This window comes from Melanaphis sacchari, unplaced genomic scaffold (genome assembly GCF_002803265.2).
Source record: "Melanaphis sacchari strain LSU unplaced genomic scaffold, SCAv2.0 Contig20_pilon_pilon, whole genome shotgun sequence".
NCBI classification, from domain to species: Eukaryota; Metazoa; Arthropoda; class Insecta; order Hemiptera; family Aphididae; genus Melanaphis; species Melanaphis sacchari.
In genome coordinates this window covers 6,600,031-6,615,253 of record NW_020271042.1, presented here as the reverse complement: position 1 = coordinate 6,615,253, position 15,223 = coordinate 6,600,031, and the positions used below count along the sequence as shown (strand labels likewise).

Here is a 15,223-nt window from a genome sequence, read left to right as displayed (position 1 = left end):
TTTCATTTTGTCTTATTTCTATATGCTGTGTAAAATGGTGTTGTTCTTTAGTGTGTAAGGCCCTGGAAAAGCGTATTCGTTGCGCGCCTTGGCGAAATGTTGTTTGAAGTTACCCATCTTTTGAATGAATTAAGTTTAAATTTATAACGTAATTAGTATAATATTGTATAAGTAATATAATTGACTAGGAAAAATGAATAAATAAATTATATGAAATTTGAAAATAATTCAAGTCGTGTGTATTTTTGTTTTCCTAGATTCTTTTAGTCTTCTCCCCTGCGGTCCTTATCCCGTTATTAGTTTAATATCTAACCGAATGGATAAAAACAGTAAACACGTTTCCTCGCGTGTTTAGACTGTCATACCGGAAAAACAAGAAATTTGTTGCCCAACCCTCGAAGAGAGACAGCTGTTATCGAATTCTTTGTGGAAATGGTACCGACGGGATCACGCCATACGTCTCTTTGGCGGGTCCCTATCCTCTCAACACGATGTTATTTCTATACGCACACTCGCCTTGTGAAAATAACTGTTTATTACATAATGTGATATCAGTCGAGCCCGTATATCACGTCGGGGTCGAACATATGCAATTTTTTGCCGTCGCTGTCGCCATCGCGGCAGCCGATCGTTCGGTGTATTTTTCCAGTATTGCTTCTAACACGGTTTTCACGCCGTACGCACCAGCGTCAGCTCCGTAATTTGAGGTCTGCTCGCCACCGCGAATCATGTGCTCGGTCAGCTTGCATCCCGCATCCGCTTCTCTAACCGCTCTGTTCAGTAGGCGAATCTGTATTGAATAAGACGATCTATATATTAATCATAGTGATACTGATTAAGAGTTGTGACACATTAGTAAGGTATAGGAGGTAATAATATTTGTATGTGGGTAAGAACGCCAGACTCGACACATTAACGTTTGACCGTATGTATAAAAATTGTTAAGTGATTTATTAGTTAAAACATATATAATTTTTCATCTGAAAAACTAACTAATGAAATTAATCATATTCGATCATTAAAAAATCATTATTCGTGATTAATTTTGTTTAGGTTCATTTTACATTTGATTATAAAATATCCATTGTAAATTATGATTATACCATTATATCGATCCGTATTACTACAGGTATTGTTAAATTCAATGATGCTATATTTTTTTACATCATTCTTTATCATTTAATAACCCGACACTGCCGGTATCAAACTTAGGAATCCGACGTTTTGTCAATATCATGTTACGTCCAGTGTATTATTTCGACGTTTTCAAAAACCGTTTGTGGAAAAATCATCAAATTCTCCCCTTCTCCTCACTCTGATTCCACCGACACTATACCAATCTGCGAGGTAGACCCAATCCTACGCGACGATAACGCCCGCATTGTCGCATAACTGCAGACGCCATCGAACGTGTCATTGGGCGTGCTACTCGGGTCTTTATGGCGAGGCACACGTTTGGCGATATGCAGTCGGAATTTTCCCGACGCCACCAACACGATAATAATATAACAAATAACAGTAAAATAATAGCGCCGTTCGCGCGCATATCGCGCAGTGTACAGTAGGTATATGGATGGCTGTGTATGATAATAATATGATATACAATATTGTGTCTATTATGTCGCGTTGTTGGTTTTCGTCCAGTCAATGTATTACTATAAAATTGTTGCTGTCGATTTAGTGACGTTACCATAATTTTTTGTTCAGGTGGGGTTCACGACTTTTATTAAGTTTATTATTATTTAACAACTTGCGCCTTCACTCAGTTCACTCCTCATATTTTATTGCATACGTCTCGTTTAATAATTAAAAATAATATATAACATAACTATGGGAATTAACTGATGAATTATATAATATAAAGATTATTGGTACAATAAATTTATTTACATCACGAAAAAACCAAGTACAAATTTCAAACAATATCTTTTGTGCACGTCCATTACCTATTGGTATAGTTCATATTAATCGTTTTAATACTGACAGAAGTCAAAAAGAAATCTAAACATTTCGTGATTTTACTTTTCATTGTTTTTCCACTATAATTAGCTTATGCTTAATAAGTAGGTATCTCATCACTATGAAATAAAAAACATTTATATTATATTTCTGTTGTTTAAAAATATTTGCAGGTTCTGAGTTGTTATACCTTTTTTTTTTGATAATATAATTAATAAGTAATAAATATTATCTTGATTTTTATTCCCCCAAAGGCACCTCTGAAAAAACTGTAATATTAAACAAAACAAAAATACAATGTAAAAACAGGATGGTCAAATTGTGAAACCGAGATATTTTAAGGTGAGTCGTGGCTCATCCAGGCTTATCGTTGACTCAACCGCTTCTGTCGATGTCCGTGCCCCTCATTTATCGACTCTTGTTTTCAGTATATTATAATATTTTTATGGTTAGGTACTTAAGCTTAATTTTAATTTTTGACATATTTATGAAGATATACTATTTCATTATTATAGTTATTATGTATATTACATTGATTACTTATAGTCATCAATACATATTATATATTATTTTATTAATTTGATTATAAGTGATGTTATTAAAATTATTTTATTTTTATTATTTTTTCACAGTTGTATGTACTACATGATAATTTTGAGCATTAAAAATCTTATTTTTGGGTACAATTATACTTAATTAAATCTGCAAGAAATTTGTTTAGTTGAATTGTTCACTTAGGAAATAAGGTAAGTTTTGGCCGAAAAGGATGATGACTATGTGAATAGTCGTATCAAAAGAATTATTAGGAAAGATTTGGATTTTTTTGAATATCTGATTATTGTAAAAATCTAACAAATAATAATGTACATATTTGTGTTAAATGATGCTTTCTTTAATACCGTTTGTAGATATACGTATGACGTCGGTGATAATTTTTTATTTTTGTTTTAAGTGGCACAACAAATATATATATATCGCGTAACGACGTTTCTAATCTCAGTAATAATATAGTGAATTGAAAATGATGTATATTGTGTACTGAATACCAATATTTTTTAACTAGAACTTAAATTAAAATAGGATTTAAATCACTCTACAGTAGATACTTATCGTATCATTTGCTTGATCGTTAAGATTGTTAAAAATCTAATACTTAACGTTATTTACCAAAAAATACCACAAATCGTGCATAATATGATTAATCTTACTGCCAAAAAAAAAAAAAAAAAAATGTTTATATTTTTTAATAAATCACTTGGTGTCAGCCCCTAATTCTATTTTCGAGACTATTTAAAATTTTACACGAGATATATTATTATTTTCTCATCACCGTCTGTTTGTTGACGCTACAAAAAGCAGAGTCGTCTATACATTGTATTGCATACCTTGGATTCCTTAAAATGACTAGTGACGGTTTGTATGTATTTAATTTTTTTACTGTGATTAGTAGGTAGTTCAACAGGTTTAAAAAAATATCAACGATTTGTTTGGCAGAAAATGCATAGATATTTTGTTCATTTCTTAAAATTTTAAAAGCGTATTAAGTGTATATTTTAAGGTTTTTTATGAATAAATTCATATTATTTCAACGTATTTTAGTGTATTTAAGTCCGGACTAGATTTATCAGTTATTACTTATTTAATATATTATTCCCTTTATCCGATAATCATATACTCAAAAGCGTTTACCGGGTTTTTAGATTTGCGCAGGACGTCCTCCATACTCAGGACGGCCGGAACTAATGCGTCCAATATGGTCCGGTTGCCGGGTTGACGCATGCCGTACGCCTCGACGGCTGCTATACCGTGGCGAAGGCCGTCTACCCACATGCTGGGTCTGAGAGACACGCGGCAAGAGTGCTTGGAAAATGACAGTGAGAATGAGCGGAATAAAATGGACAACAGCGTGCCCAAAGTGCCGGCCATGCGGGTCTCAAGTAGCCGGCCAATTGAGCGCAGTGTGCTTGCAGGGTTGGTCACGTCCACCTTGCCCGCAGTAATGGCCTCCCTAATTGCCTCGGCGCCACGCCGCCAGTTGCTGCCGCAGTCGCCATCATCCGCCTCATCCATTGCATTCATCTGGCTCTCTGTCTCGACGATCCGATCGCACACGTGAACTGTGCACAGCACAATAATAATACTCATCAAAACTCAAAAATAAATTCGAACACGACCCATTATACATAAAAGAACGTGCTCCGTGGAAAATTTAATTTCAATTTTTACGAACTGGCGCTTAATTTTTTGATACGAATTTTGTGCATTTTTCAAACTTTTAAATATTTAATTGATATGATATACGTTTTGTTTTTATTAAAATTTCGTTTCAGTTTTAAAATGAATAAACTATTAAACACTCTACTTATTTGAAATATCAAATAAATATAAATAGTAATAATTGTGAGTGATACAAAATTAACATTTTTAAATTTAATGCCAAGATTTGAATTATTTGAAATGTTTAAACTCAAATTTGTATACATTTTTGCCGGGTTTTAAACAATTTGAACTATATGGAGTTCTCGAAGTTTGAGGATTTGTTTAGAGTTTAAAGACTAACACTTAATTTTTGTAACATTAAAGTGTATAATGAAATATGGTATACTCAAAACTTCCGTTACGAACGGAACTTGGTCTTCGGGCACGATCGGGCTTGGCGGAAAATCGTTGTCATCGTCGTCTTCATCATGTTCGTAGATGTCACCACCACGGTCATTTCCACCCATCAGGAGGTCACAAGGGCAGTGTATTTGGCGTCGGACATACTCGGGCGGAGGGTGCTGGGCCAAATCAAGACGTCCGTCCAAGCCGGTGAACGTCCAACCGGAAGCGGATACCGGAAAATCCAGACAAGTCATCAATGAATAGCAAAGGCCACCGTACACACGCTCGTCGGCGGGGGCCGATCCACGGGCTGCGGTGCCAACGTCCATTATGGTCACGGAAAATCCGTGGTCTGTGTCACCGGATGACGGTAACATCCGGCCCGTGTACCACCGGTGAACCCCGCGAGCGCCGGTGGCCGCGCCGAGCCGATCGGTCAACTCGGCCACGATGGCCATGAACCGCGCGTCTGACATGCCACCCATGTTGTTGACCATGGCCACGATGTCAGCATCCCGCCAACGCCGGATGATGTGCTGGTTGTCGTTTGTAAGTAAGTTTAGCGTGACAGACACCATCGCTGTGAGATCCGTCGTCCGCACGGTCCGAATCTCGTTCCTGCCATTCGCGTCCGTGCCCAGCAATAGCATGTCTTCTTCACTCCTGCGCAAAACGTTAGACTTGAAAATTATAGACTTATACTTGTCTGTTTGGTGTTTATACGTGGTTATATATAAATATAAGTCAAAACGCGCTTGTAATCTATTATTACGTATATTTAGGAATATATATATAATATATTTACTCATATTTAGGAGTGATCGAGTTATGCATTTTTTAAACATAATATTGATATAAAATATATTTATTATTTTAACCTCACGCGTAGTTATGTTGGTAAATAATTTTGAACAGTATGTTTATACTTGTAATTTATTTATAAACAGCGACAAACTGACAACGATAATGTTGTGTTATTATGGACAATTATTTTTACTATAATCTTGTACCTACGGATAAATGGCTTAAAATAATTTATGTTTTACTGCAAGTTAGTTATATGAACAAAAAATAAAAACTATTGAATAATTATTAGTAGACAGTTATAATAAAATGATTAACAATCTATAATATAATATAATGTGCTATATATATAAATTAATTAAAATTAGTTGAAATTATAGGTAATTGTATTAAAATTTAAATAATGTTAATATTACTACTACCTAAATACTTAATGTTTAAGACTTAAATAATTAATATGGTGTAACTAAACGAATTTTACATACACCTACATTAGACGTTAGGTATGAATTTTATTTTTGCAGTCAAGAAAGCCAAATATTATCGTAACGTGTCACACTGTTCCACACTAAATTGTAATATTTAAAATATATTCAAAAAATTTATAATGCACGCTAAGTTGGTGAAAATATGTAATATTTGAGCGGATTAATAATAATAAGCACATGGAAGTGACATTAGGTAAAAGCGTTGTTTTTATTTTGTGCGTTGTTGTTGGTTTTTCGTATATACGCAAACAAACAAGATGACATTGTTCCTGGAAAATTGAGTATTATATAGTTAAGCAAAACTTAAATTTGTATTTTATCTTGAGATGATGGCGACGATCTATTATAAGGAGTTCAGTGTAGGCAACATCATAAGTGTATAAGAACGCATACTTGTGAAACGTGCGCGGAATAAATATAAGTGTGTGCATAGTGTGCTGTCCTATACGCGAATTTATTACTATAACTAAGTACTATTACTGAATACCTATTAATATTATGGTAGTTATAGTTAAACACATTGTTTTGCTCCAGCTGCGAGACCGTGCTAAAATCGACACGCGTGTTAGACATATGAAAAGAATAATCTATGCAGATTATAAATGCACTACTTATATAGGCACTAGTCAGCATAATAGAGACAGCGGGCAGTATAAAAGTCGGGTTCACATTCGACACATGTCGTGTCATATTCTGTACACTTAATATTATGTGGGCGTGTAACAAAATGTCGGTAACTCCATATCATATACGTTTTACTTTACATAATGATAAGCGTAGTGAAAACCCAGATTTATGATCCGTGGCAAGGGACTTGAGTTGTTATCGGTCATTACCGTGGTTGTGGTATAGCCGTATGCATAATATATACGTACTCGCTGCTGGAATTTTCATTGTACATCCGCTTTCTTAAACCAATTACTGCGTTTACGGTGGCCATGCGGTCCATAGACAGGCGCTGACACACGGCAAAAATCTTGGTCAAGCTGTGACCACCGGCTGCCAGGGCTCCAGCGATTTTGCACATTAACACTATGCCCGCGGCACCACGTCGTCGACCATCAGTAGTTGACTGACTTCGGATAACGTCATCTCCGATTGCCAACAGCTTGTTAATTAAAAATAAATTATTAATTTAATTTTACTTCTCTAATAATATTGATCATGATTGACTTTAAAGTGTTCAACGTAAAGATATTATGTGTTAGGTGGCGATTAAACATGATACAAATAATTACATCATTTCAGAAATATCGATGTGTTATTAAATATCTTCGTGTAATGTTTGAAATCTAAATGCATCTCTTATAGTGCATACACATACATTTACATAGGTGAATGGGGCAGTGAGAGGTTGTATTAAAAAAAAAGAAAATGGTTATGTAAATATGCATATTATATATACCTAATATGTCTTTTAAAAATATTTTTAGATTTATGTACTATGAAAAATAAGAGTTGTGGAAGGGGGATGTATATTATTTACCTCTCATAATATATATATCTGCAAATATATATAGTAAGCTTAGATTAAGTCCTGCATTAGAAGTAGAAAAAAAGAAAAATGTTTTTTTTTTTTTTTCAAAGTTTTGATTATCGTTATAGGTAATGGTACTCATAACTTTAAAATATCATTTATTTATAATAAACAAAATTATTACGAATTTATAGTAAAATTAATTATATTGTAAAAACCCATTTATGTTTAAAAATTAAAATAATATAAGTAATTTAAATTAAAAACAATAATCAATAATTGACTGAAATGAATACGACTAAATAATAATAACTGTTTTAAGTACCTATATACATAGATTTCAATAGACGATTAAAATAATTTGTATTATTATGGATAACATCATAAACATTGTTCATTGTTAATGTTTTTTGTGCTAATAATGGTACTTAATGCAATTATGATTTGGCACAGGGCGGGTCACGGGGACGTGCTCCCCTAAGTCCGGGCTTGGGTCGTTATAACGTTTACTTTGACGACGATTCCTTGGGCGCGTGCCTTTTGGGCGGCGATACCGTAGTTGAGGATGGCCGCCATTTCGTTGGCCACTAGCACCAGTACACCACAGCGGTCGTCCAACTCCCGGATGGCTGTCAGTACTTGCGTAGCGGTCGGATGTCTGCCTTGGTCCGGGCCGGCGACGGCCGCGTCCAGCATACCAGCGCCTACGTAACGGGCGAACGCGGGATAATGACCACCCCGGTGACCGGCCATCACCTTAACGCGGCCACTTCCAGACGACATAGACCGATGTCCACGCCGGTAAACCGTATTGCCGTCCAACAGGACCAGCTGTCGGCCGTGGCCATCTGTCCGGACCAATCCTTCGAGACAGCCCGTGGTCGTGAAACCGCGGCCGCGGCCCCCGGCCGAGTCCCGAACCACGAAACTGTGGTGATCGGTCGGTTCTTGACCCGTGGCAGAATCGTGGTTTTTGATCGAGCGTTCACGAAGACTGCGATCCTCGGTTGAACCGTTACCAGCAGAACCGAGGTCTTCAATCGAGCCGTAACTCGAACCGTAGTTCTCGGCTGAGACACGATGTCCAGAACCAGGATTTTTGATTGAGCTGTGTTCATCAGTCGCAGCATCACTGTTTATCGTAGACAAGTCTTCGACGGTCCTTGCGTGCCCATCGGGTTGTCAAATACACGAGACGTATTAGTTGGTATGATAATATTTATAACATAATAATATTGTAGAATAGTTTTTAATTTTTATCTCGTGTAATATCGTGACACTTCTATCTCCCTTCCTCTCTCCTCCCACCACAAATAGCATTACCGGCAGAGTATCTGAGGGCATACAGACGATGTCCACTAATGAGGGACGTCCATTGTAAAAAAAAAAAAAATACGTGATTATATTTTTTCCAATGAATTTGGTGTGCATTTATTTATTCGTATTATTCTGTCTTTATTATAATGAAGTGTTGGATACCTTTCAAGTATTTAATAAAAAAATTATCAAAAGCAATCTGCATTGCATTTAACTCTATATCTAAACTTAAATAAAAATATAATTGTTTATTATATACTGTCGGTACGATTGTACCATTTTTGTATTTATAATTACAATATAATATATCTTCGTTAATATATATTGTGTCAATAAATAGAAAATAGAGTGATTTATCGTATGTCCAATCATTGATTTATTACAAAAAATTTAAAAGCATGAGATAACCTATATCATTAACCAGTGATCTTATAGAGCTGTTTGGATTATACATTTTAGTTCATAAATAATTCACAATTTATATATATATTTTTTTTTTATTGTGTACGTATAGATATTATAATATGATAGTATTAAAGAAACCTGCTTGAAGTTTGTGCGTCCGTAAATAGAACTTATACTTACTCATACTTATTTTATTTATTTTTTTTTACATAAATGAAATAAGTACTTTCCATTAGTTTTAAATGAAGAATTAAACATACTAATAAATTATTTCAGTTAAGGCTTAATCAGAAAGAGAAACTATTTATTTTTAGGAGTTGGGATTTACAACGTATAGATTTATAAAAATATCAAATCAGTGCCGTTTTTGATTTGGTTTTATGGAGATCCTCCGCTAAAATATTTTTGTTCTGTATACAGTTTTTATTAATTTTTTAGTACAATTTAGGTAGATATTATTACATTAAAGTTTAAAATTTTATTTTGTATAATATGATTTTTGATGTATATGCTTACCTGAATTATTATGAACTTGTATTTTATAAGTAAATATAATATTATTATTTATAATAATATTATTTAAAAAATTAAAAGAATATCATATAAGTACTTAAATTATAATTTTAATATTTGAAAATTTATCATTTATTATCTATTTTCAAGCAGTGAAGTAAATCTACTAATATAATCGGAGCAAGAGAATGTAGTTAGTTTGTTCATTGGTGACTATCTAACATTAAAAAAAAATTTTAAATTAATTTTTTCCATAAATCTATTTATTATAATATTATGATAAACCTATTCTATTCTATTATAATGTATACAGCGGTTCTCAACCTTTTTAAACGGTGGTGCCTTTTGTTGGACTAAATTCAGATATGGTACTCTTCTGGGCAGAGTTGCCCGATTGCGGCCCGAATACAGGTAGTCGTATTTTATCCCAAATATAAGTATCCCGATTGCGTCCAAAGACGCATTGGTTCACAAAATACTTTATAATTAATAAAATAAAGTCAATATTTTAAATACTGTATAAATGTTTATTGGACGTATTTGTGTTTGAGATTCAAACTTTTATTATAATATTATGAAGTACGTCGATATACCTAAATTATTATAAAATAATTATAAATAAAAATAATATTTAAACACATGGCAAGTATACTATAATATAATTCTTTCTCAACGGATATAATAAAATGAATTGTTTACAATAAAAAGAGATATGAAGTACAATTAATTTGTCAATAAATAGGTATCTAGTCAAATATTAAACCACTTAAATAGTATTTCCTACCTACTATGGACAGGCCGCAATCGGGATAGGCAAAAAGGTAAAAAGTTTACTTTGGGCCGCAATCGGGCGACGTCCTTTCTGGGATACTATGAGGAATATAATAAAAATGAACACTAGTTTTCTAATGAAAAAAAAAAAAATTTATTTTTGTATGAGCTGTGGTGCATTTGAAATGAAATCACGGTGACCAACTGGCACTGCGGTTTATAGGTTGGGAACCGCAGATTAAACAAATTACTTAATGTACTGTATTATTCTCTTGGACCAAAAAGTGTGTAATTATGGAGAGGGGGAGGTCCAATGAATACACTTACATTTAATTTCGGTAAAAAGTATCTATGTGGTCATAAAAAAAAAAAAAACCAATGGCACCGTTTTGAATTTGATACTGAGCCAGTATTCTGAGTTTTATATTTTATATACTTTTTAAATAATTTTTTTGTAGTATGACAATTGATCATAATTAACGTCTATACTACACTGCTAATCAAGATGAAATTGGTATGATTTTATAATATTAAGAAAAAATAATAATAGTAAGAATAATTTTCACACGAATTTGTGTTGTCGTTTGTATACAAACATTTGCATGGGTGGGGCTGAACACACATCACCCCAAACCCACCCACTATTTTTGTTTGATAACTAGAAAACAGTGAACGTACAAATTTTGAAAATTTTCGTATAAATTCATACAAATTACATACTAAATATGGGTAAAGAAAATTTTTAAAAATTGTAAATGGGTGAGGCTGGGGTGATGTACGTTTTAATGACGGCATATAAACTTACAGTCCTATAATTATTAAATCGTATTTATAAGAAATTATAAAAATTGATTATTTCTCGTAAAAATGTCAATAATAAAAGGAAAGTCTAAAAATTGCATACTAATTTGTTTATATTTTGATTCCCATCGACTGTTTACTATACATGAAATATATTGTCTTTATATTATATTAATAAAAAAATAATTTTGTTTATGGTATCATGTTTTTTATGATTTAATATTGGTAAAAATGTTTAAATTGTAATTTATTTGTAATTCTTGGCATAAACAATGAAAATTAAAATGTTTGTAATTATTTTTAACATACTTTATAATGTATTTTTCTCCGTTTTCTACGGCGGGCTGCATTTTGGGAGTAAAGTATTATAAATTGTTACAGAAGGATTTGTTATAAACCTATTATTCTGTAACGTAGGTAGGTAAGTACGTAGATTTATGCAAAGTTGTGATCGATTTAAATCAGATTAATTACGAAGACATTTAAAATAATAAATGTAGAATAACCATAGAAATAGAAATCGAATAAGTACGCATGTAGTAACATAATATTCTATTGACTATAGGCAGTGTTAAATATGCGTAAAATAAGTGTGATGAATTTTATTTTTCAGTGAAAATAAATACAATTTTGAAATCAAGCATAAATTGGTAACCCATCGTCCTACATTACACTCGCGTTAAATTTGATTGAAATTGATTACAAAGAATAGAGGCTGAAAAAGATTGATAACAAAATATTGTGTAAATATTTGCTGATAATTGAAGTATGAATAGCAGAATAGCTTTGTTAATGGTCATACTTATTTTGTTTTTTATATAATATACATGTTATAGCCTATATTATACAAGTGATAATTATGTATACTTTAATAATATAGTAAAATAACGGTTCAATTAATATTTTATTCTTACTATTCATTTTATAATAAATATATATATCTACGTATGCATTTGAATGAAAAATATTAGATAGTAATTTTATATCCTGTTTTGTTTATCGAATAGTATTTAATTAATATGATATTTTAATAAATGTGTAATTACTTATATTTTAATAATGAATTTGATTATAACAAATAAGTATTTTCAAAATAAAATTATCTGTATAAATTAAAAAAGTTATACTTTTACCATCACATCGGAAAAAGTTGTCAGTAAAAAAATACATAAAATTCGAATAATTATTTTGTTGGATTTCGTAATTTTTTAAATTAAAGTATGCCAATATCTACAGAAATTAATTTCTATGTATACATTTAAAATAATATGTAAAAAGACCTATAATATTTACTATATTATCTTAATTAAGATTTGAAAACCAAGAAAATTATTATTTTCAAGAAAAATATAACAAAATGAGAAACTTTTTGTATAGAAAGTGTTGAGTGTATCTCTTCATTGATTAGGTCCATACCTATGTGTTAAATTTGAATTTAATGGTAAATAGTTAGATACGAAAAATTATCTTGAGGCTTATTGTTTTCAGGATATTTTGTTATATATTTATATTGTTATCAGTAATTTATTTTCAACTAAAGAAATACAGTATAGATTGAACTAGTATTTAGTAAAAACAAATCACAGTCATTATATGATAATTATTATAGTACTAAAACATTAAAAACTGGTTTATTCCTGAATTTTATTAAATATTTTAATTCTCAATATTATGTTAATGTAAATAAGTCTTGTGTTCGTTGTTGAGATTGCGCAGCATGACGAAATATTTTATTTGGCAGCTTATATCCATAGAATATTAGAAACAAATTAAAATAAAATAATAAATATAAAAAACTAAAAAGAGTTTAAAGGTAGGTATCAATTTAAACCAGTGTTGTTAGTTACTGAACTTGACTCGGTGCTATGAGGTAGATTAAATAAGAGAATTGGTATACTTTAAGTGACTTGGTTTGCTTCATTGGTAATATGATGACAATTCTGAGTGGATCTTACTCTGTAGGTATTTCTGACCATGTAAATATTTTGTTTAAATTTATGAAAAAAAAACTTTTCTACAGAAAAAAATTGAATAAGTCCTGTATGAACGTCAACAAATTCAAACAAAATATGTACATGACCAGAAATCTAAAATTTTAAGAAGGGGGAATCACTAATCAGGGAAAGTTATGTTTCATGTCTAATTTACCAATGTGTATATTTGGCCAAATGTGTTACACAAAATTCTAGAATACTAACGAAGACTCAAAAATGTGTAAACGTAAACTAAGTATCAAGTTTGTACGTATAAATCTTAATTTCACCGCTTGATTAAAATGTAGTTTGTTTTTGATTAGTCAAATATAACGAATAAACACAAATTAAATATTTATTATATGTAAATTAGTCTTAAATATTTACTTTTGCATTTTAAAAAGTGTTCATAGATTTTATATTTAACGTAAGAATGAGCGTAGAAGTTTAATGAGAATAAAATAAGAAAAAAAAATGATAAATATATTTTAAATTATATTGAATTTTTGTCTTTATTATTTATATTTATAGAATGATAGATAAAATCTTATAATTTATAATATTAATTCATATTCTGTTTTTTATAATCTACGCCTATGTATTTTTTAAAAATTATAACAGATACATAAATATGAATCTTTAAATAGTTGATAAGGTTTTTAAAAATTATTAAGTGATAATAAATAACAATTAAAATCAAGTGTAAGTATATCTTCATAATTAATCATTTAGTAACATTATTATAAATATAGCATTAAATCATAATAATAATATTACCGCCAATAAAAATTATTTTTATGTTTAATTTTACTATAATTAAAAAAGAATGATTCACCAAAAAATGGTATAAATAACAATAATAATTGGATGTAAACTAATTTGACATGACATGTCATTAAAATTTAGAACGATTGTTACAAAAATAAACTATAAAGTTATACATTCTGTTGTTATTCTACTTGTATCAATGGCTACTATCTACTTTATTTTTGTTTAAGTACACTTCTGTAACAAAACTAATATATTTTAGTTAAACGTATTTTTATTTTTTATTAAAACTTAAAATTTTCACGAGTATAATTAATTTATATTGACATTATAATTTATGTAATCGTTTGATTAAAAATAATAAAAATAAAAATATAGGTAATTGGATTACTGGACGTACCAGATTATTAACTATTTTTATACATATTATGTATAAAACATATACAATGTTTAAAATAATTTTGCTTTTTTTTGTTTTATTTATAGAAATTTAAAATTTTCGACTTTTTAGTATTTTTTTGATTAATTTTTTTTTTGTTTTTTATAAATCATTCCAGGGTTTTTTATTATAAAGATCAATGACCTTAACAATACATTTCAAAGACGCACATAAATATTAAATATTATTGAAAGAAATATTCTGGTAAGTATATACATAAGTAACATGTTTGGGGTTTTGATTAATGGAGATAATATTTTTGTTTGTAAGTCAAAAAGCTTAAAAATACAAATAACTATTCTTCATGAGTATAGTTCTTACAAAAATTAAAAATATCGTAAGTACATAGTATTTCTAATCTAATTTTATAAAATGTGATGTTTAAAAAGTGTGTATAAATTATATTTAAGTATTAATAGTATTAATAATATTAGTGAATTAAAAAATATTCCTAAAAATGAGATTGATACACAGTCTCTTTTTAAATTTTTTTTTTTTGTATACAATGATTCAAAATATTTAGGTTTCAGTACAAATTTATCACATTAAATACCAAGGCTCCCATAAAGGGGAGGGGTGGTTTGAGCTGGAGTACAGGGATCCTGCTATTCCTGTTAAAATGAATCTGTAATTTTTGAAATTTTGATGATATTTATTTTATATTAAATAATATTTTATGACATATTTATTTATTATGTATCATGTATTTATTATCATTTAGATATACACATTGAATCATCCGAATACTTTAAATAATATTTTAATAAAAAAGACATTATTATTCTTTAAATGTTAATCATTTATGGTAAATTTTATTATTGGAAGTTTTGTTTTTGTGTATAGTTCGCAAAAATATTTAGTACACGGGTCCAAAATTTGATTTGATGTGGAGGCCTTTTAATTA

At 30.4% G+C, this 15,223-nt stretch overlaps 1 protein-coding gene across 1 annotated transcript; it reads right to left on the bottom strand.

The window, feature by feature from the left end:
• Nucleotides 1-568: 568 nt before the first annotated feature.
• LOC112593685 (triokinase/FMN cyclase-like) lies at nt 569-11,489 on the bottom strand. The gene is made up of 6 exons (XM_025338191.1): nt 11,449-11,489; nt 7,843-8,494; nt 6,731-6,963; nt 4,565-5,226; nt 3,649-4,076; nt 569-790 (listed from the first exon to the last, which is right to left on the bottom strand). The coding sequence occupies exons 1-6, from the start codon at nt 11,487-11,489 to the stop codon at nt 569-571; spliced, it is 2,238 nt and encodes a 745-aa protein (XP_025193976.1).
• Nucleotides 11,490-15,223: the final 3,734 nt, after the last annotated feature.